This window comes from Podarcis filfolensis, assembly GCF_964270895.1.
Source record: "Podarcis filfolensis genome assembly, chromosome: 12".
Taxonomy (NCBI): Eukaryota; Metazoa; Chordata; class Lepidosauria; order Squamata; family Lacertidae; genus Podarcis; species Podarcis filfolensis.
In genome coordinates this window covers 24,144,055-24,166,419 of record NC_139614.1, presented here as the reverse complement: position 1 = coordinate 24,166,419, position 22,365 = coordinate 24,144,055, and the positions used below count along the sequence as shown (strand labels likewise).

The 22,365-nt window shown below is 42.8% G+C and overlaps 1 protein-coding gene across 10 annotated transcripts in view; it reads left to right on the top strand.

Moving 5' to 3' along the window:
• STK31 (serine/threonine kinase 31) overlaps positions 1-11,116 on the top strand; it is a 42,105-nt gene extending 30,989 nt beyond the window's left edge. For all 10 annotated transcript variants that reach the window (XM_083578526.1, XM_083578530.1, XM_083578524.1 and 7 more), the window contains 9 exons: positions 1,179-1,280; positions 2,631-2,711; positions 4,319-4,444; positions 5,333-5,458; positions 5,679-5,765; positions 6,895-7,044; positions 7,972-8,097; positions 9,110-9,178; positions 10,160-11,116. In XM_083578526.1, coding sequence (XP_083434652.1) covers positions 1,179-1,280; positions 2,631-2,711; positions 4,319-4,444; positions 5,333-5,458; positions 5,679-5,765; positions 6,895-7,044; positions 7,972-8,097; positions 9,110-9,178; positions 10,160-10,402 — 1,110 coding nt within the window. In that variant the 3' untranslated portion in view covers positions 10,403-11,116. The remainder of the gene's footprint in view (positions 1-1,178; positions 1,281-2,630; positions 2,712-4,318; positions 4,445-5,332; positions 5,459-5,678; positions 5,766-6,894; positions 7,045-7,971; positions 8,098-9,109; positions 9,179-10,159) is intronic.
• The last annotated feature ends 11,249 nt before the right edge of the window (positions 11,117-22,365 follow it).

Sequence of the window (22,365 nt, the reverse complement as noted above, 5' to 3'; positions counted from 1 at the left end):
AATGGATTGAGTATGTGGGAAAAGCTGGTACTATCTGGCATTTGAGGAATCTCATTTTTGAACAAAGATGTAATTTATTCACGTAAAACTTAAGGCAAATAAAATCCGAAGGAAAAGTAGATTAAAACTATGTAGATCAGACAGTGTTTCTCTCATTGCTGAGTGGGTGGGATGTCAGCAGTGAGCTTGTGCAATAATGGGCCTATAAAACAACGGGATATCAGATTTTCCTTCTGTGTGTGTGTGCTTGCGCACTATACTGATTTCACACTATCCTAGCATGTGCTCTCCTCAGGATATCAATGGCTGCTAGTGATGATGGAGCACATACTGCTTCCATGACCAGAGGCACTATGCCTTTCAGTGTTTGGAAGGCTGCCTGCATCCCTTCCGAGCTTCTTGGGTGTTATGATCTGCAGAAGGCACCCTCTTGGGAGTTCTCAGGAATGGCTTCCTGTGTGAGGAGTTTCTCTATGGCAGTACCTGCGTTGCGGAGCTCTCCACCCACAGAACTGTCTCCAGATTCTTTATTGTACGGATTTTGCTGTAGGCTGAAGATGCAAGTCTTTACCCTGGCCTTTGACAGTTAAGGTGTTTTGTTTGTGGGAGGGACCCACCTCTTTCACAGAGTTTATAAATTTGCAGCTTACTTTGTTAGGGACAAGTAGCCTTTCAATTAAACAACAGCAGTAATCCAAACCCAGGACAACCTTCTGGGTTGCTTTGTATCAGGGTGGCCAACTCATTCTGAGAAGTCAGATTCTCCCTCCCCAGCTTTCAGTAGCTTGGCTCCCAAGCTGAACTCAGTGAGCTGTTTCTTTCCTGGCCAACTGAAGAAATGGCTGATAGTTTTGTGAATTAGCCCAGGCATATGAAAACATTTATTAATCCTCGTGAATAAGTTGTTATTTCTGAGAAGAAGACATTGGTGACAGTTCGGCCATAGAATTGAGTCCCGGTGCCCTTTCCAACTGTGGCATTTTAATTTTGTCTCCACACCACTTTCAAGGAGTAAGAAAGGGTATTAACCTAACAGATGGAAAGCAGGAAAGTACACCCAGTGGCTCAGGCCTAGAATGTGTTACTGAAAACCAGTAGTTATTCTCAATGTATAATATTACCTGATACAATAATACCTTAATCCTCTGAGGTGATGATTTTACATTTCTACCTTTTAGTCTGATGATGACAGCGAGCCCAAAATGGCAAAAATAAAAGAAGAAATAACTGGACTAAGAAATAATGTATTTGAGGAAATATACAAGGAACAAGAAGAATACGTAAGTGTTCATTTGAATAAGCACCATTGAAACAAGTAATTACATTGAATAAACTTTTGATTTTTCAGAATGAATTGCATATATTCTTACTGAGTAGGATGAAGAGGATGATCATTTCTGAATCTAGTGAAGGCATGCTTACGCACGCAACTTGTAAATTTAAAAAGCTATCACGAGTGGAAAAATGGTTATAAACTTCTCTTATCAAAAACCAAGGGCATGTCCCTTTTATGGCTTACTCTGGCTTCAATGTATTCTCATCCCTGTTCTTTGAATCCATGTACACAGGTTATATTGTAGTTTCTACTGAAATGCTGTGTTTTGATGTGGTTTTCCCTGGGTCAGCTTTACTCCCTTGTGACTATGCCGTGCATGGCAAATCCCATACAGTTGTACCTTGGAAGTCAAACGGAATCCGTTGGACTTCCAAAATGTTTGGAAACCAAAGTGCGGCTTCTGCTTGGCTTCAGGAAGCTCCTGCAGCCAATTGGAAGCTGCGCCGGACGTTTGGGTTCTAAAGAATGTTCGCAAACCAGAACACTCACTTCTGGGTTTGCGGTGTTTGGGAGCCAAAACATTCGGGTACCAAGGCGTTCGAAATCCAAGGAACGACATTACTGTGGAAAGGTTTGCTGGGGGTGGGGGGAGGGAGATGTGTTGTGCAGGAGAAACAAAAACTGAACTATCTCCAGGCAGCAGCTGAGGAGGATAAAGGGTGTAGAGTGCTGTAAAGAGGCAAAGAGCCAAGGCGTGCAAAGATCGTCCCAGCAATTCAGAGCCCAGAATGCACAAGCCACCCCCCATGCCTCTCATACTGCTCCCCCCCCCCCCGGTGTATCAGTTGCACAAGTTGCCTCTCACCAGGGGAAAAAAAAGGATTGCTGGCTTTTAAAAAAGGTGGCTGGAGGCAAGGTAGAGGGGTGTGTAAAATGCAGAGCTAGAAATGGCAACCAGTCAACTCTGGTGTGTTCCCTTGGACTTTTAGTCTCTTACTCGGGAGTAAATCTCATGGCTGCAAATGACAAGTACAGGAAGATGATTCGGGGGGGGGGCACAGACGTGGGATAACACCTTCAGTAGGAGTGAGTGGAGGGCGTTTACTTTGTGTTCAATGGAGTAGCTGTGTCTTCTGTATCATAAAGTGTATGACTTCTGCATTGGGGAACGAGTATAAATCCAGCAGTACCATGTGAAGAGGAATCTAATTACGTACTGATGCTTATCTGTGAATCACTTCTTCATTTGCAAATTTGCTACTTGTGTGCCACAGGTTAATCTAGTTCCCAACATATTGCTGTGTTCTGTTTTCATGCTGAGATGGGTATTGCAAAAATTTATCTCTTAATTTAGGAGAAGCTCAATCAGTTGGTACAGAAATGGTTCCCTGAGCTACCGCTTCTTCATCCTGAAGCAGGAATTCTACAATATATGGTAAGAATATATTGGTATATATATTGAGAAAACTCCCAGTGGATATCGATAAGGAATTACCAGCTTGGTGCCTGTGGGTGCCTGGTTGTTGGCATTCGTGTCTTGTTCTGGATTGGTGGGAGTGGAGAAGCTTTTCTGAATGCAGGGCAGGTACTCAAGTATTCTTTGTGTGGGAGAGAGGAGGAATGTAGAGATGTGTGGTCTCTGAAAAAGAGGGAGAGATGTAGTTGTGGGATAGAAATGGAGAGGTGGATGTGGTGCTGTTTATATGTGAAGCATATGAGACATTTGAACACAAAAGAGAGTGCAGTGTGGCCCACCTCTATTATTATTATTTTTGCTACTGGGAAATGCCTCCTGCTATTGACTGTAACAGCATCGTATGGGTGTGTGCAGGGAATAACTATTATGTGACCTCTGCAATCATGACCAGTAGGACATAGCTTACTTGCCATGCTAAATATTGAGGGTGGAGGCCAAGAGAGGAAACAGCAATGGTTTTATACCCCCTCAATCTGTGTTAGGTCATGTCCCTCATGGACATTTTGTTACAAATTTGAGGCACAGAATGTGCCTGCTGGTTCTGAAAAGGTTGTTGACGCCTGTTCTAGGTTATGATTGTTAAGTTCTGCATTATTTTTATATATTAGCCATCTGCCTGGCCTGCCATTCCTTGTGACCAGGCCGTCTCCAGGGTGCTTCTTATCCTTTATCCATTAGTTCTCAAAAATTTGCCTGATGGTTCTGTTGCTGTTCATGGTCACCTTGTTTTGCTGGCAGTAAAGCCAATAACGTGATTTCCTGTTAGACCGAAAGGGTAAAATGGCGGGCCTTGTTTATCCTGTTTTAAGATCACAGCAGCTTCTGGGTGGAAGAGAAAGGGTACCATTGTGCTAAGATCTTCACATCTTGTTTTTTAAAAATAACAAAATTGGGATGGTCGGGGGGGATACTTCGATGTGCTGTCAACTTGGCAGAGAAATGCACCAGCCCAAAATAGGAAGTGGTTTCTGCACATTCATGGGAGCCTTAGTTTGTAAATGAAAAGACAAACAGCCCCCAGCCCCCAACCCCCCCCCCCGCCCCTGCCACTGCTGCATTACAAGAACCTAGGCTCAGTGGTTTCCAAGACCAGTGGAATTATGGTGTTAGTTGACAGGAAAGAAAAGGAGGGCATTGGCCTGTTTTGACCAAGAACAGCTTATAGTATACGGTGGATACCCATTTAGTGTACCCAACAGGATTGAGGGGAGTGCCACCCTCCACGAGGTCAAAAGCTCACTTCTATGTGGAGAAACCCCTTTTTCTCTTCTCCAGAAACCTTCCCTCTTGCTTCAAACCTGAGACCTTTATAGCACAACAAGGAAAGTTTCAGGAGGGTTGGGAAATAAAGAGATATGGCTACCTTTCCCCCTAAACAATGCTGCAAGATTCCTGCTCCAAGATGGTTGTGGAGCCTTGGGCAGGAGAGCTCCAGGCCCGAGGATACAGGTTCCCCACCTTGTTTATTACCTATAGATAATGTGGCTCTATTCTGTGATCTACACATATTTATATTTTGTGCAGTGTTGGGATTTATAAGTGATTGGCAAATCCTGTTTGTTCAGAACTCAGGAGGACTTCTGACAGTCAGTTTGGAGCGTGATCTTCTAGATGCCGAACCAATGAGAGAACTGAGCACCAAACGTCCTCTGGTTTGCTCAGAAGTTCAAGGGCAGAAGGTTCTCTTAAAGGTATACTTTCAAGTTCACTTTATAAAAAGCTAGTAATAAGAGGCAAGTCATTGACTAAACTGGAAAGCTTTCAGGTTTTGAGATGTCATTATTAAACATCTGGGTGCTTGTTGGTCCTCTGCTAAGCCGAAGAAACACATTTCAGGTCTCTAGAATGTGATTTTGTGCCTGAGCAGCTAAGCACTTGGGGATTTTTGGAGCCTTGATCTTTGAGTTTGAAGAAATCAGCCTTTTAAGTCTAGTTTATGGAGAGTTAGGCTTAGTTACAACCAACCTATTAGAAAGCTCATTTTCATACAACTTAGGAACTTTTTGGGATTGGGGAGGAAAGTCTCAGTTCTTAGTTTCATATACAGAAGCTATTCATATAGTTGTCTGAATTACAGCAAGTCCTTCTGGACAGATAAAAATCCTTTCCAGTCCTATTATTTTAACTGGTTCCTAGGTTTGCCCGGCACCATCACTGTGAAATGGGATGAACATAACACTAATCTCAGTTGGTATTTGTCTTGGATTTGAATGGATTTGATGTATGTGCCATTATTGTTTTAAACTGTTTGTGTATTTATACTTGTTTTTATATATGCATGTAATATTGTAATTTGCTTCGTGATGTCTCTTGGGAAGTGATTCACAAATAAAAGAACTAAGTAAAATAAATCACAAAGCAGAATACAATAGATGCTACAAGGAAATTGCAGCCGTCTTGATATTTTATAGCCCCACAGCTTTTAACGTTCACAAAGTAAGAAGTAGGTATATGCATTGCATCTCAAATGCAGTGTACAAGTTGTTCGTACACTTTTTAGGGACTTTTTAAAATGAGAAAAATATTATTTCAAAGTATACCTATCCAATTCATAGCCAACTTTTTTTTAACCACCTTAGGGATATGCTGTGGATATGAATACTGAAGCCGAAGTGATAGAAAGAGCAGCAAAGTATCACAGACTCTGGAGAGAACTGAAGGAAGAATCTGGTTTGATGCAGCTGATGTTTCTATTTTTATGCAAGGCAAGTTATAAACTGTCCATACAGTCATTTTTTTTTTTAAGAAATCTTCTAACCTAATACTTTTAATCAGTAAGTCTTTCTATGATGAATAAAGGTACATATATACTTTGAGATAGATAGATAGATTGATTGATTGCAGTATGTGTTAAGTAATTGTAGAAATGTTGCAGTAATTTGATATATGATATACACATACATACTACTTTTTGTGTCCATTAAGTCTGATCCTCTGGCATACCTGATGGTCCCATATTATGCTGAAGCAAGCCTGGGCATATTGCAGACTACCGCACCTTTAACTCCAGAAGTAAGTAATGTGATCGGGTGGGAGTAGGGTGGAAAGAGAGAAAGAAAACCCCCCTATTCATTAAGATGCTGATTAACTCAATTCTTACTATAAACTGTTCCATTATGGTATGCGGTGAATCCAGCTTTTCAAAACCAGGGCATTTAGTGCTTCATTTTTTGCTTCAATGCTCTGTTTGTCCTCCCACCCCAGTTTCTTTCAAAAAACAACATACTTATTTGCCATATTTTAATATACTGTATATTAAGTGATGGACCCGGGTGGCGCTGTGGTCTAAACCACTGAGCCTAGGGCTTGCTGATCAGAAGGTCGGCGGTTTGAATCCCCGCGACAGAGTGAGCTCCCGTTGCTTGGTCCCAGCTCCTGCCCACCTAGCAGTTCGAAAGCACGTCAAAGTGCAAGTAGATAAATAGGTACTGCTCCAGCCGGAAGGTAAACGGCGTTTCGGTGCGCTGCTCTGGTTTGCCAGAAGCGTCTTAGTCATGCTGGCCACATGACCCAGAAGCTGTATGCTGGCTCCCTTGGCCAGTAAAGCTAGATGAGCGCTGCAACCCCAGAGTCGTCCGTGACTGGACCTAACGATCGGGGGTCCCCTTTACCTTTTATATTAAGTGACAGTCTGATTCCGGTTGCAGTACAGTTTACTACAGGAGACTCTGGTTAAACTGTCACCTCTTCTCTATAATTTGTTAATGAGTTCTACAATGATAAACAAATTGGTATCGGAAAAAATGAAATGAATTGCTATAGTCCTGGTACAGCAAAGATTTATAACATAAATGTAACACCAAGGATCCAAATGCATAAAACCCTTTGCATTTTGGCCAAAAGGTCCCATTCAGTGGTCACTAATGCCCCCATGTACCTATGCTTCATTTTTGTTGTTGTGGGCTTTGCTGCATGCTCTCTGATGTTTTTCAGACCATTCTGAATTTAGCAGTTGCTTAAAACAATTGTAGGCAAGACATTTTTCCTCAATCTGGAGTAACTCATTTATTGAAGATTAATCCTGACTTACAGCCACATTGCAAGGAGTTTCATAAGTGGCTTTGTACCCAACTTCCAGTGGAGTTTGTGTCTGAAAGACTAATGGGACTCTTGAGGTTCATCTCTTATGATTTTTAACTAGGAAACTTTGAAGGTGATGAAAGGAGTAGCTCGTGGTCTGCATACGCTGCACAAAGCTGGTATAATCCACGGATCCCTGCATAAAAACAACGTATTTGCTGTAAACAGAGAGCAAGGAATTGTTGGAGACTTTGACTTCACCAAATCAGCGGTAAGGAAGCTATCCTTTAAATATAAACAAATGAACTTCTTCCTTGTTGCTAATTAATGCAGTTCCTCTGCTTTTGAGCACATGCAAAATATAGTGGTTTTCCAATTGGATTTTCTTTTGCGGGGGGGGGGGGCAAATCTTAAAACAATGTAAACAAAAAATGAAGTATAAATATATGTGTGTGTGTGGCGGTGCTGGAAGCAATTGACTTTGACCTGTCCTCTAGAATGCTGCTACCAGAATCTCCCTCTCTTCTTGCATTCCTAGAAGAGTTAAATGTGCAGCTTCTATAACACACTTGTCTGGTAATGTGAGCTGGCCTGAGGAAGATGTACAGGCGTTTCTCATAAAATATTACACAGCAGTTTGCAGACTAAAAACAAAAACATCACATAGCTGGTCGGGATAGTAACTCAAGTTCGAAAGGCTTGTCTGAGTAATAGCGTTTTTAGAAGGTGTCTAAAAACAAGCAGCGATGACTCCTGCTGAACCCACATTGGCAAGGAGTTCCACAGGGTTAGGGCCAGCCACACACCCATTGAAGTGCCAGTAGCCCTCCACTTAGCAGAGCTTTGGCTCTCTCTGGTAAAGAATGGAGGAAGGAGGTGCTAACTCATACCATGTTAAACACAGAACACGACTAGACAGTATGCATTATACAGACACATACCCTTTCTCCTGGTGCTATAAGGGGGTTACTGGCTTGTTAACTAATTGCCAGAGAGAGTTAGTGGCATATATGTGTTCAGTGCCCAAAGTGCCACTGCACTGAGAATGGAAAGGTGGCTATTGCAATAGATGCATTGCTTCCTCTCTCAATTCAGGAGGTAGGATGATTTTCAGGCCTGTTGCCTACGCTAGCATAGATCATCTGTTTTATAGGCAACGTTCAATTGTAATTCCGAGCTGTGGCGTTTTAATTTTTAGAGTCAGCGTGCTTCAATGAACTCTGTGCTCCTGAATGGCTTGAACTTAATTTCTCCTGAAGTAAGGCAGGGACAACCACCTTCTCCCGCTTCAGATATGTATGCTTTTGGTTGCCTCCTTTACTGGGTATGTAGCTCTTCATTTATAAATGCAAAGCCTTAGTAATGTAATGCAGGCTGAATTATTGTGTTCCCTAAAGTTGCAAGCGAAGCTGTGAGCAGAATTGCCATAACTGTTCAAGTGTGAAAGTAGATCTACATTTATTAGTCTTTGTTTTGCCCCTTCGATCATCTACAGATTTTAGCCAGGGGCTCTCATTTCCCCCCATTTGGCTTTCTTAAAGAGGTTGTCAGATTGTTCTCTGAATTTGGGAATGGATATGAATATGAAGTGTGATCAGCTTTACGCATGCAACAAAATGAAATGGCAGAGTAGGCTGTGCCTTTTCAGACTGTAGGGGATGAATATTCCATCTTTGAATGGTGCCCCTTATCAAGGCCCCATCTACACTTAAACATTTAAAGCAGTATTAAATACCATTTTAAACAGTCATGGCTTCCACTTTTGAGTTCACCGTTAGTATGTAGGGACTCATTAAGAAATCTAGACTTTGTGTGAAATATAATGGATGTTGCAGGTTACATATTTTACTTATTTGAGACAATAGTCAAATGTACAGTGGACCCTCCAGATACGTACTTAATTCATTCCGGGGGTCTGTATGTACCCCAAAAAGTCTGCATCTAGAGGTGCCACTTCTGCTCACATGCGTAGCGTGATAGAGTGCTTCTGTGCATGCACATGTGATGAAACCCGGGAGTATACACTTCCGGATTTGCTGCGTCCGCAACCCGAAAGTTACATTACCTGAAGGTAACGTAACCCGAGGGTCCACTGTATATCTGGTTTTGTGCAGTGATTATTTTTGTCAAGGACGCATAAATTTTAGGTCAGCAGAACAAAGAGCTGTAATGTGGGGCGGGGGGGGGGGCGGTAAATATACAGTGAACTGTGCTTTGCTTACCTTTTTTTGTCCCTCTTTAAACTGGAAGTGACTGTCAGAATAGAATGGGCTAACATAATTTGGTTTTCTAGAATTGATGTTTGAGCTAATTTTGTCATCTTTTAAAATTTATAGCTGGTTCTTGGAAAACAGGAGTTTAAAATAAAGAGAGATGGAACTCCGGAAGTAGATGGCCACTATATGGTATGTTTGTTTTCTTACCTACACGAACTATTTCAAATAATAGTGCAGAACTGCCTAAATCACTTTGTTTAGTTAATACTAAATGATGCATCTTTAAATATTTAAAACATCTGGGTGCAAGATCAAAGTGCAACAATTGTTGGTGTAAAGAAGAAGGAATGCGGTCCCTGATCGTCAGGAAAATGGAAACGTATCATTTGGAAAGTATTATGAATGGTAGGCAAGTGTAATTAATGGTAAAGTAAGGCTAAGTAATCTGAATATCAGACATGCCTGTACACTGACTCAGGGAAGATGAAATTGATGCCTGTGCAAACAGGAATGTTTTTATTTTTCCTCTGAAAGTGAATACTGAGGACTCAGCTCACTAAGGGAAGGCATTCCACAAATAGGGGACCACCACTGAGAAGGCCCCGTCATGGGTCACTGTCAACTGGGCAACCCTCAGTGTAATTATAGTAGTAATCTCTGCTGCTGTCTTGAAGGTGCTAAGGATTGCTAAGCACTTCGCTTTCTAACAGTACATATGGATGATAGTTCCATAAGTGTGTCTGCTAGCAGTGATCACGCCCATCCTCCTGGTATAAACCCAGCTTGCAGGTAAGAAGCTACCCATCTCTTCCTTGGTGGAGAAAGAAAGGGGACAGGTAACTTCCAATCCAGGCTCATGGAAGAAAGGGGTGGTTGCTTCTGCGTCTTGGGTGCCTTACAAAGTGTTGATTTTGCTGATTTTCCTACTTTTTCCTGAATTCTGGGATTCTTATGTTAATGCTCTTTCCCCTGGACCACAGTTTTATGTACTGTTTCTAGGCATATGCAATTTGATATTTTTATTACTGTAAGCCACCTGGAGTTGTGTTTTTTTTAAAAGGCAGAATATAAGTATTTCTAAAATAAATATGAATTATCTGCACACGTCACAGGACTTGGGCGGGTTGGTGACCTCAAATAATAATACTTTTTTCTTTCTTTCTTTTTAAGGACACTAAAGTTAAATCTCTGCTCACGAAACTCCTCTGCTTTAACAATCGAATGACCTCAGAGGAGGTGCTGAATGACGACTGTTTCCTGTTGCATGAAGTGATCCCTGTTTCAGTGGAAAGTGAGCCAACTGAACCTGGAAATGGAGAGGCAACAAGAGAAAATGACGTTGTCTTGCCTGCCATCAAAAACTATGTGATAGAACCGTTTTCAGATAATACAAACAGTGATGCCTGTGTTTAAAATGCAAAGCCAAACTAGATTAGTATAATTTGGGTCCAAGAGGTAGAGTTTTCTAGACTTGTAACTTTAAACAGCAGAACAACAAGATCTTGAAAATTTATATGTATTTGTTTCCTGCTTTAGTGCATATATTTCTTTTAACAAATTTGATATGCATCTAGGATAGTTGCTAACCAGGCCAGAGTTTCAGTTTTGCAAACGCCTAATTTTCCCATCACATACCTTTCCCACTTGCCTTCCAGGGTTACAGGTATTCCTTTCCTCAATACAAGAAACTTCCCAAGTTGTTTTAGGGAACTGTTTGCTTAAGTTTCTGAGCAGAAGGGGCTGCTTTTCAGGGAGAAGGTAGAGCTTGGCTCCAGTGATCTGGCACATTATCCCCGTTAAAGAACTTGCTGGCATTAGCAGTCCTGAAAGAGTGGAGTCTACCACTTGGTTAGTCAACCTAAAATTAGGTTCTTTAAAACAAGCATTGAAAAGAGCCCTCACAGAAGATAAATACATCAAAACCTAGAAATAATACATTGTGCCATATTCATTGACGAGCAGTGATTGCTGTATTTGTTGTTTGTTCACATTTTTACAAGGATGTTGGTGAAATACTTGTGTATAGAACATTCAGTTTATTTCCTTATATTTCTCCTCCCCCTGATCTGTTTTGGGAAAGAGCATTTTTGAGAAATGAGACTTCTTTGAATAAACTTTTGAAGTGAGCCTACGGTTTACACTTTTGGTGTTCTTGGTAAATCTCTTACAAACTTTTAAGAGGCTGGATAGGAAAGTACTTGACTTCTCTTCCTCCCCCCCCCCTTTCTTTTTCAGTGTTGTATCACAGTTTCGCATCCGACCACTAGGTGGTACTCTTTACTTGGTCCTTTTGAGCAGGATAGCTGCCAGAAACAAGTGTGTGGTGCATACAGTAGGGAACAGCTCATGACTGGGTCAGGCTGGTCATATAAAAATGTGCATGCATATATATAAATGTATATATAGCACGATGCAGTTTTAAAGAATGTACAATGCAGCTTTTTAATATTGGGAAGAGAAGCCATTTCCAAACATTTGTAAAGCTATTAAAAATGGGACTGGCAAAATGCTTATGGTACCATTTTCCCCCAAAGTAATTTGTCTTTTGATCAGTGTATATAAATAACAAGCAGCTTCATTAAAAGGCAAATCACATGAAAACCCTACTAAAATGTAAAGCTACTTCATTCCCGTAATAAAAAATTATGGAATATGGATGAAGTCCATTAATCATACTTGGAGTAGACTTCAGTGGGTTCACTCAGACTAAGTTGGATGTTTAGAAGTTAAGAAGGTGTCAGATATACTATGGAACACTAAGAAAACCAACCTAATTGATGTCCTGCAAGGCCAGTTATTAACTTGCATTGAGTTGGGTGTCTTCTTGTTTTGGTTGGCCGAGGCAGAACATCACTTCCTGCTTATACCAATGAGGGGCTCCTTCATTTGCTTTTGCTCTGTAGAGCAGGGGTCAGCAAGGTTTATCTTGCCTGGGCTGGATCGGTCCCGCAGAGATCCCTCCGTGGGCCAGATCGCGTGTGATTTTTGACATCTGCGCAGACGTGATTTTCGGCATCTGTGTCTGCGCAGACCCAGTTTTTGGTGCCGCAGAAGCGAGTCTCCATGCCGTGCTGCGTCGGTGGCTCAGTTCAGGGGTGGCTCTTGGGCCGGTCAAATGACCTCCACGAGCCACTTCTGGCCCATGGGCCTTAGGTTGCTGACCCCTGCTGTAGAGGATAGAAATGTCGGAGAATTTAGTTTGATGTGCCTTTTTAAGCAAATCAACACAATTTGTACTTCCTAGACTGTTATGTGGATTTCGACTGCACACTTCTGAATTTTGAGAAGCATTTTTTGGGGGGGGATGCAGAAAACATGACAGAATAGATTGAGGAGTGACACTGACTAAAATATATATTGAACTATTCATTCCCAGTAGAGGCTGCCTATCAACAAACCAGTCTAAAAAGTCTATTTTTTTTAAAAAAGTAAACAGTAAGGCAACAAAAATTAAAACCAAAAAGTTCCTTAAAACAAAATTTACCTCCTTGATTGAAAACACCCAAGTGAATGAAAAGGTCTTCATGTGTCATCAAAAGCAATGTAAAGAAATGTATCAGTAGGGTTCTCAACCAATCTGAATGAGTATTTCTTTATCTCTCATATTGATTGTGCCACATCCTTGGTGCCGTTCAGTTCAGTAATATGTTTAAAATGTCTCCATTGATAATGAAAGCCATCAGAGTATTCTGAAGGAGTGAGGTGTATATACTATGGCTGGTACCACCTTCTGATTTAATATTTGCAGGGCTTTAGTAAAGGTGAGCCAGTGATCCTAGGGAATACTGTCCCCAAGTCAGCATGGCGATATCTGTTGCTTGTGATGGGGAAGGAAACCTGGGAGACCCATCACTTAATTCTTGTGCAAGGTTCTGTAGTATGCATGGGGGGGGTGTCACTTGGAAATGTAATTAAGTGTGCAAGTATATCAGTTAAAACGCTTCACCTGAGCTGTATTTGATGATACTTTCCAAAAGGTTGAGCAAACGCGTTTTATTGCAGCTACATTAACTACAGGTAGTTAAAGGGACAGATCCAGTCTGTTTCTGATCTCTCCATTGCACTTGTGTTCATAACTCCCTTTTGCTCTATAATCTGGTCCGATTGCAACAGGACACCAATTAGTTTCCGGGCCCAATTCAAAGTGCTGGTTTTGACCTATAAAGCCTTAAACGGCTCAGGACCGCAATACCTCAAGGATCGCCACTTTCCATATGAAGCTACCTGGACCCTGAGATCATCTTCTGAGGCCCTCTGTGCGCTTCCTCCTTGAGAAGTTTGGAGGGTGGCAACACAAGAACGGGCCTTCTCTGCAGTGGCTCCCCATCTGTGGAATGCTCTTCCCAGGGGAGTTCGCCTGGCGCCTTCATTATACACCTTTAGGTGCCAGGCAAAAATGTTCATTTTTAACCAGGCCTTCAGTTGATTTGATTGACATCCCATGCACTTTTAAAATGGGGGTGTTTTTTTGGCGTTGGGTGGTTATTGGGTTGTTTTTATTTTGATTATATATTTTGTGGTTTTGTATTTTGATTTTGTTCTGTGAACTGCTCTGAGACCTCTGGGTATACGGCGGAATATAAATTCAGTTAATAGTAGTAATAAAAATTTCCACATTAATCTCCGCTTTAAAAAAATCCACATGAAAATAAATAAATATATATTTGATCACAATGTACACATTTCTAAACATATTTGATCCTAAAATATGCACTGACACATTTTGGTACGTTTCTTTTTGAGCTGAGAGCTGCATCACAAATTTGGATATGTGTGAAATGTGTCTTTCAATCCACGTAACGTTGGCTGGGAAGTACAGATTAGGTCACTTCACAGAAATCAAATCCATCAAGCATCCCTGCTACAGACAACAACAGTTGGCTAAAAATGTTTAACTGAATGGCACTTCAACTGTTTTATGTTACTTTAATACCTTGACACTTTTGAAAATCATCTTGAGCTTTGACTTCTTTCGGTATGTGTGCTTTAGTATAGTTCACAATAGAGTTCTCTCTCTTAAAAGCTCCGTTTGTGCCTGTTGTCCACTAGTGGCAACTGAAAATTATGATCACAGCAGTGGAATACATAAAATATGTAAATAGTATCATTTAGAAGAAAAATCTTGGTAGACTGAGTCACCAGTTCCATCATTCTCTGCAGTGTCATTTTTTATGATTCATAAGTTCTGTTCCTTACTATTTCTGCATGTCAGCCAAAAAGATTGCAAGCAGCTTCCAAAGCTTTTTAACAATACATCTAAAGCAGGGCGGCCCAACTTTTTCATACCAAGTACTTCAATGTGGAACCTGCAGGCCACACACTGTCTTGTTGTACAGGGTTGGGGAGGAAAGCTGGGAAAGCACTAACTAGGCTTTGGGAAAGAAACAGGAGGACTTTAGGACCCTGTCAAGAGTCCTCACATCTCATTCCTAAAGCCCAGTACCTCACTTACTCAGCTATGGGAAGGCAGTGCAAAGACTGGTGGGAGGGGGCATCAAACGTTGCCGAGGGCAGCCAGAAAGGGCTTGGAGGGTTGCATGAGGACCTCGGGGCACGCATTGGACTACCTTGGTCTAAAAAGTAAAGGTAAAGGGACCCCTGACCATTAGGTCCAGTCGTGACCGACTCTGGGGTTGCGGCACTCATCTCACTTTATTGGCCGAGGGAGCTGGCGTATAGCTTCTGGGTCATGTGGCCAGCATGACTAAGCCGCTTCTGGTGAACCAGAGCAGCACACGGAAATGCCGTTTACCTTCCTGCCGGAGCGGTACCTATTTATCTACTTGCACTTTGACGTGCTTTCAAACTGCTAGGTTGGCAGGAGCAGGGACCGAGCAACGGGAGCTCACCCCGTCGCAGGGATTTGAACCGCCGACCTGATCAGCAAGTCCTAGGCTCTGTTGTTTAACCCACAGCGCCACCCACGTCACCTTGATCTAAAAGGCTTCTAATAAAATCCTGAGTATCCCGTTGTTTTTAACTGCAGCGAGTGGCTTAATAATGCAACATCAAAAAGGCAAGCGTTTCAGTTTTCCTGATTTTCAAATTTATTTCTTGTATAAAGGAACAGTTTGCAGCTAGTATTACAGTAAGTTGAGGGGAGGGGGTTACAAAGATTTCTGAAATATACTTGGAGTCCTGTAGTGATTTCATGCTCTTTATTGCAGCTTGTAAAACAGTGATTTAATTGCCGCCCCCCCAAACCTCAGGCTTTTATATACATTATTTACACAATGAGTCCTGTCTGATTGGCTGATTCTGCTTCCCTCCTGGAGCCTGATTGGTCTTTTTCTGCAGGCCAATCAGTTGTTGCATTCTACGATCCTACCAGCCTAATAGGCTGATTAACTTCCTCCTGGAGCCCGATTGGTCTTCTCCTGCAAGCCAATCAGTTGTTGCATTCTAGGATCCTACTTGCCTATTGTTCTAGGATCCAAGCTTAGTACATAACATTTCCCCTTGCATGAATTCTCTTCCCATGGCCACATTCCCCCCCCCCCCAGCTTCCCCAACCTTGGGTCCCCATAAATTGTTGGATTAAACCCCCACCTCAATCACCCCTAGCTTGTGTGGCCCATTGGTCAGGCATGATGAGGGCCCTTCAAAAGATCTCAAGGTGGCACACAAGATAAAAGTACAAGATGAAAGCAAAGAAACAACAAAACAATAACCCACCCTCCAACACACATTTAAAAGGCTGTAGAATATTAAATCAGCCTGGTGCTTAAAAAAATATACAGTGGTACCTCGGGTTAAGTACTTAATTCGTTCCAGAGGTCTGTTCTTAACCTGAAACTGTTCTTAACCTGAAGCACCACTTTACCACTTTAGCTAATGGGGCCTCCTGCTGCTGCTGCGCTGCCGGAGCCCGATTTCTGTACTTATCCTGAAGCAAAGTTCTTAACCTGAAGCACTATTTCTGGGTTAGTGGAGTCTGTAACCTGAAGCGTATGTAACGTGAAGCGTATGTAACCCGAGGTACCACTGTAATGAGGGTTCCAGATGAACCTCCCTGAGGAGAGAATTCCACAGACGGGTAGCGATTCCAGAAAAGGCCCATTATTGTGTCGCCACCCTCCAGACCTTGAGGCACTGCAATCCTTAGCCGTTTAAGGCCCTACAGGTCAAACCAGCACTTCGAATGGGTCCCGGAAGCTAATGGGCAGCCAGCGCAGTCGGGCCAGGATTAGTGCAATATGTTCAGACTACCTTGCCTGGTTAGCAACCTGGCTGCCGAAGCCTGCACCAGCTGAAGTCTCCAAACCGTCCTCTGAGGCAGCCCCACATATAATGCTCTATACCTGGAACACAGTCAAATCTAGGAACCGAGTTGGGAACATGAGAAGCTGTCTTGTGCTGCATCCGACCGTTGATCCATCTAGCTCATTGTCTACACTGATGGCAGCAGCTCTCCAGGGTTTTAGGCAGAGAACTCTCCCAGGCCTGATGCCTGAGACTGAACTGTATACCTTTTCCTTGCAAAAGAGATGCTCTGCCACTGAGCTATGCCCCTTAAAATTTGGATGCGTGAACTGCATATGGAACATTACTTAGTGCTTATGTTTCTGATACAAAGTCAGTATATTTTCTCTCTCTCAGTTAAGCTTCCGAATTTATGCTAATATAAATCTTGTTACATAAGCTTAATTCCCTGGAGGATTAGCTGTAGGCACAGGCAGACATCTTGATAACCAATAGTAGCAGTGTAATCACAGGGTGCCAGGGGAAAAAATAGAGTTACAGTGAAATCTACAACAGGCTTCTGCATCACCAGTGCTTCCCACTGTGTAGCTGGGCGCTTGTTACTTCTGCTCTAATTATGCGGCATGTAACGTGGTTATATATACCTGTACATTTTAATGTGTGTTAAATTCATGCTGTGAGCTGTCTATCTGATTAAACTGTGTCATTGGAACAGCCTGAGTTGGGAAAATGTTGAAAATCAGAGGCACCGGAATCCTAAATTTTAAGTGCCTTGGATTTTTTTTTTAGCCCTGTGAGTAACTTTGTGGTAGAACTGAAACGTTGAATGATTCCTTCAGTTGTCAGGCAAATAAGTGTTCATCAAAAAAGAAAGAAAAAGAAGAGAGTGAGAGAGAGAGCGCGCGCTTTACATTAGGATAAATGTGCAGGAATGTACTGATGAATCTTCATGACTATTGAAAAAGAAGAAAGGAAATTATTCTGATCTGAAAATGTGGAGAATTGAAGATTGGAAAAATGAGAAACTGGGAGAAACCAAAATTGACCTGTCCCTGCTTCAGCAGAAAGTTGTTTTCGTGCTTGCTTAGTCCCCTGTCCTCACCTTCCAAGGAGGATAGGAATTTATAGCTTAATACCATAATTTCCTTTTTCTATGCTTGCTGTCGGGAAGAGCCATAGGAACATAGGAAACTGCCGTATTTCATGTCAGAATATTGGTGTACAGTGGTACCTCGGGTTACATACGCTTCAGGTTACATACGCTTCAGGTTACAGACTCCGCTAACCCAGAAATAGTGCTTCAGGTTAAGAACTTTGCTTCAGGATAAGAACAGAAATCGGGCTCCGGCGGCGCGGCGGCAGGAGGCCCCATTAGCTAAAGTGGTGCTTCAGGTTAAGAACAGTTTCAGGTTAAGAACGGACCTCCGGAACGAATTAAGTACTTAACCCGAGGTACCACTGTATCTAGCTTGGTGTTAATCTAACTGACTGGCAGCTGCTCTCCAGGTTTTCTGATGGGGTCTGATGGGGATAGAATCTAGGGTCTGATGGATGCAAAGGATATCCTTTATTTCCAGGCTCTGGACCTTTCCCCTGTAAACTCAGTCCTCTATTACTCCTAGCAGAAAAATGTTGCTTATTCTGCTTTGTATCAGCCCAGTTGCTATCTGCAAGTCATTTTGGATTTCTGAATACTGGGCTTGGCGTTGTGGATATACTCTCACTTTAGTACATTTGTGAATTGCATTTAGACTCGTTCTCTCTGGATAAAGTGAGTGGTTGCAAGCAACGTACATATCTCTTCTAGCCAAAATGCCATGCACATTTGATTAGAGGCTTGTTTTGATATTGCCCTTCCTACTCCTCTCTGTTGCCCCATAGAAATCTGCTGCCTTGTCTTGTTTGCTGTGCCAAATCGCATCAGGAGGAGGATGGAAAGGGGGGTGAAAAGTATTGCACCATTCTGTGGCATGCAGTCATAAGCAAAAGCTGGTGGGGAGGGAGAGCTGAGCTGTCTCTGAGTCACTATCCCAGCAGTAATTATTAGGAGAGAAGGGGAGAAGCTTTTTAAAACAGTCTTATTCCTGCCTGAAATATACTCGGAGTCGAGAGTGGATTTCATGCTCTTTATCCAGCTCATAGTGGTGAGGAGGAATGAAAGTTCCCCCAGAATGTCTGCTTTATATACATTATTTACACAATGGGCCCCACGTGATTAGCTAATTCCAGGATTCTCCTGTAGGCCAATCAGGTTGCGGATTCATTTCCACCTGGAGCTGGATTGGGTGGCTCCTGTGGACCAATCAGACTGCTGCATTCTGGGTCCTATTGTTCCAGGGCCAATCAGACTGCTGCATTCTGAATCCTATTGTTCTAGGACCAATCAGACTGCTGCATTTTGGATCCTATTCAACTCAGTACATAACAATGCCCGTTTCCCCATCCTGAAATTTAGAGAACCAGCACTTAGGATGGGAAGAAATTAAATTCATTTTGCATTTAAAGGTGAATCTGCCTTCTTTGTACTTTCTGAAACATTATAAAGGGCGAAGCGCAATCATCTTTAGAAATTTGCACTTCCCCAAATTTCGCACTGCAGTTCCCTATCCAAATAATATAAACAAAAACATGTACTAGGGTAAAGTGTGCATTAAAGGGCATATATTCATGAAAATAACATACAAAAACACAACATATTAGGGGGATATTGCTTGCAGAAATGTGTAGATCAGGAGAAAATTGCACTAAAGCACTGATAAATTTTCACAAGGACTTAAAGCTTTGCAAATTGAGGTGAAAATGTTGAGAACTGAACTTAGGTTTAGAAATTTGCCCATCCCTAATCCTGGCTATATATTTTTGCCCCCTTCTTCCAAATTAGTTCTAAATCCTATTTTCATGCAGCCTGGATCTTTATTCCCTCTAGTTCAATCTGTTGTTTCCTCACCCAATAAGAGGTCCATGTTTGTTTTGGTAACCTTTGGAATGGGAAGCTGCTGTTATTTAGTCACTAGTGCCTTTGGATGGAAAGCATCCACAGTCTGGGGCCCAAGTTGGCACCGCTGCTCTATGCCAAGTGAAAACTGTTCCTCCCAAAACTTTGCAGACCTTTGAAAGTAGACAGTACCATGTAAAAATCAGCACTATGTAAAAATCCTCTGCCAACAGAGGCCTCCACGGCAGAGGCACAGGCCCGGATCAAGTCAGCGCCACAACACCTGAACACCAGAGGTAAGGTGGTGGCTGGGCAGGGCACCCACAGCAAAAAAATTATGGGTGCCCAGGCACCCAGGGCCTCCTGGAGTTGGCACCCCTGGCACAGAGGGTTGCGTTTTGGAAGCAAAGAGTCAAGTTCCACTGCACACATGAGGGGCTAGCCTTTGGGCAGCACAAGCTATTAAATATGCTATTAAATATGTGGGACATGTGCTGCTAATCTCTAGAAACCGGCATGTCATCTTGGCCTGCAAACTTGGAACAGTGGCAGATTGGTTGTGTTTTTGTGCAAGTTGTAGCGCAAGAGGAGCCCGGCTGTGCTTTTAAGGCTCCTGCTTGTCTCAGTGAATAATACACAGTTAAAATATCAGTTCACGGAGCAAATGTGCAGCCTCATAAAAGCTGGATCTCTGTGCTGAAGTTGTTGGTATATATTTGGTTTTGTTCCTTGCCTGGGGACATGACTCAAGTTTTACTTCCCAGACGGCACTGCTTCTGAGATCTCCTGCTCCTGCGGTGTCATGCCATTATCTCAGTATGGCTCTGTTTTCCTGTCAAGACAGAATTCCCCACAGGTTGGTGTGTTACTGGCACCAGCCAGGGCTGACCATGGTTCTTTCTGCCAGCTTTCCCGGAGTTTGGCTGAGTCGAGCATGGCTTCTCCACCTTGTCAGGACTGTTGCCGAACTTGTTTACTCACCCCCTGAGCTGTTCTGACTCATATGCCTCAGCCCCTTTGTATTCACAGAGGCTGGCACTTTTTTTTAATCAATATATTTAACAACTCAAAGATGAGAGATAGCCAAACCACAAAGCACATCACAACTTGTGAATCATTAAGACCTATGTTTTTAATCTGCGGGGTGTGTTTTTTTTATAACTGTTATTAACTACATCAACCTGCAACCATGCTTTCTCAGTTGAAAGTTAATTACTCCAATAGGTCATTCTTGACCTTGCAGTTCCAAAACAAGCAATCGTAGATAAATTAGCAAATTTGTACAAAGGAAAACCATTAACTACATTTGATGCTATAAATGAGAACATCAGAATGATTGGGGAACATGCTGCTTTTTTTCTCCTGACAGTCTATATTCTTTTTAAAAGGAGGAGTAGGGAGAAGAACCAAATATTGATAAAGGAGTCTAGACCAGTGAATTTATGCCACCCTCTGTCCCTGACCTGAGATAAAGGAGCGCAGCCATTGTTGGATTGTGCCCTGAATCCCCACGTCAGCAAGGCGGTGGTCCAAAAGTTCACAATTGACCATATTGACACATATTCTAGTGTCAGGTGCTTCCCCAGAGGCAAGTGAAGTGGTTCTGCCACAGTGGCCTGGGTATACAGTTTCGTTGGGGTGGGCCTTTCCTCTGATAACTCACTCTATGTCTCCCAAATACCCTAGGATCCAGCTCTGCACTCTCATCACTTCCCTGCTCCCTCTGACCAGCCCTGCCAAGATGTCCTCAAGGAGCTCACGGCAGACTTTTTGCTCCTTATACTGGAACACGCTACAAGGCGTCATCCAACCTTCTAGGGACTCCACTTACTGTATTTTTGCTCTATTAGACGCACCGGACGATAGGACGCACCTAGTTTTTAGGGGAGGAAAACAAGAAATAAGAAAACAACACAAAGCATCCTGAGCTAAGAGGGAGTGCTCCTCCATCTTCGCTCAGGAGGCTTTGCGGGGCTATCCCTGAAGCCAGGAGAGCACCGATCTCTCTTGCCCTCCTGGCTTCAGCGAAAGCAAGCCTACTGGCTTTCATCCCACAAGAGCCGTCCTGGCTTCTTGTTTAGCCACGTGCAGCCTCTCCCAGGCAAGGGGAGAGGCTGCGCGTGGCTAAGACTCCCCCAAGAGCCGCGCTCCCTTTAAAGAGCACGCGGAGTGTGTATGCGGCTTTTCGGGGCTTTTCCCCGAGGAGGGAGAAGGGCTGCCCTCTGTCCCTTCCCCCACCTCCCGGAAAAGCCAGCAAGAGCCTTGCACTCTTTAAAGAGCTGCGTGGAGCATGTGTGCAGCTCTTGGGGGCTTTCCCATGAGGAGGGAGAAGGGACTGACGGGCTGCCCACACACTCCACACAGATCTTTAAAGGGAGTGCTGACCGAGCCTCCTGCCTGCATTCGCTCCATAAGATGCACACACATTTCCCCTTACTTTTTAGAGCGAAAAATACGGTACTTCTTAGCCTTTTCTTCTCCCAGAGATACCCAACAAGGCAACAGAGGTTTAGGGCCAGAGTTTTCCATTCTTAGATGGGCTACTTTCCCAGGTTGGCGAGCCCCACCTGCCCCTCAGGGTTACAATCTTTAAAAAGACACGACACAAAAGGAAAAACGATTGTGCAGTAGGAGGAAATAAGCAATCTTGTGTAAAAGCTCCTGGATACAAATTCTTCTATTGATCAGATGGGTTGGAAAAATTCCAAGGAGGGGAGATGCTCAAAGGTTGCTGGTCTCTCAGTTGTGTTGATGTTAACGGCTGCTGCCAGGTGATTGTTTACTTATATGTATTAGATGCCTCATAAATTCTCCAGGCAACATACAGCTTTAAGTATATATAAAACGATTAGAAACATGATGCTGCAATCAAACACCAAACTATTGAAAACCCAGCACAAGAAGAAAACTCAGACACATAATTTTACACATCAGAAGAGCTAATCACTTCAAATACTAAAACCCATCAGCCGGCAAAGACTGATAGTCTATCTTTACAATTATCAAATCTGTAAGAACTTAAAGATTCCATTGATGTTAAAGTAAGTATGAAATTGATGTTAAAATTCCTAGGAGAATAAAATAATTTTTTTTGCCTGGTAATAAGGCAGGCCTCACGTGAGAGGGTGTTGAGGGTGGAATCTGGTGTGTGTGTCCAAAATTGATCACTAGTCTTCCAGTCCTGGAAAGTGGCTCCTAGATTCATTCTAACTAGCTGTTTTGCCCTGCATTGCGCTCC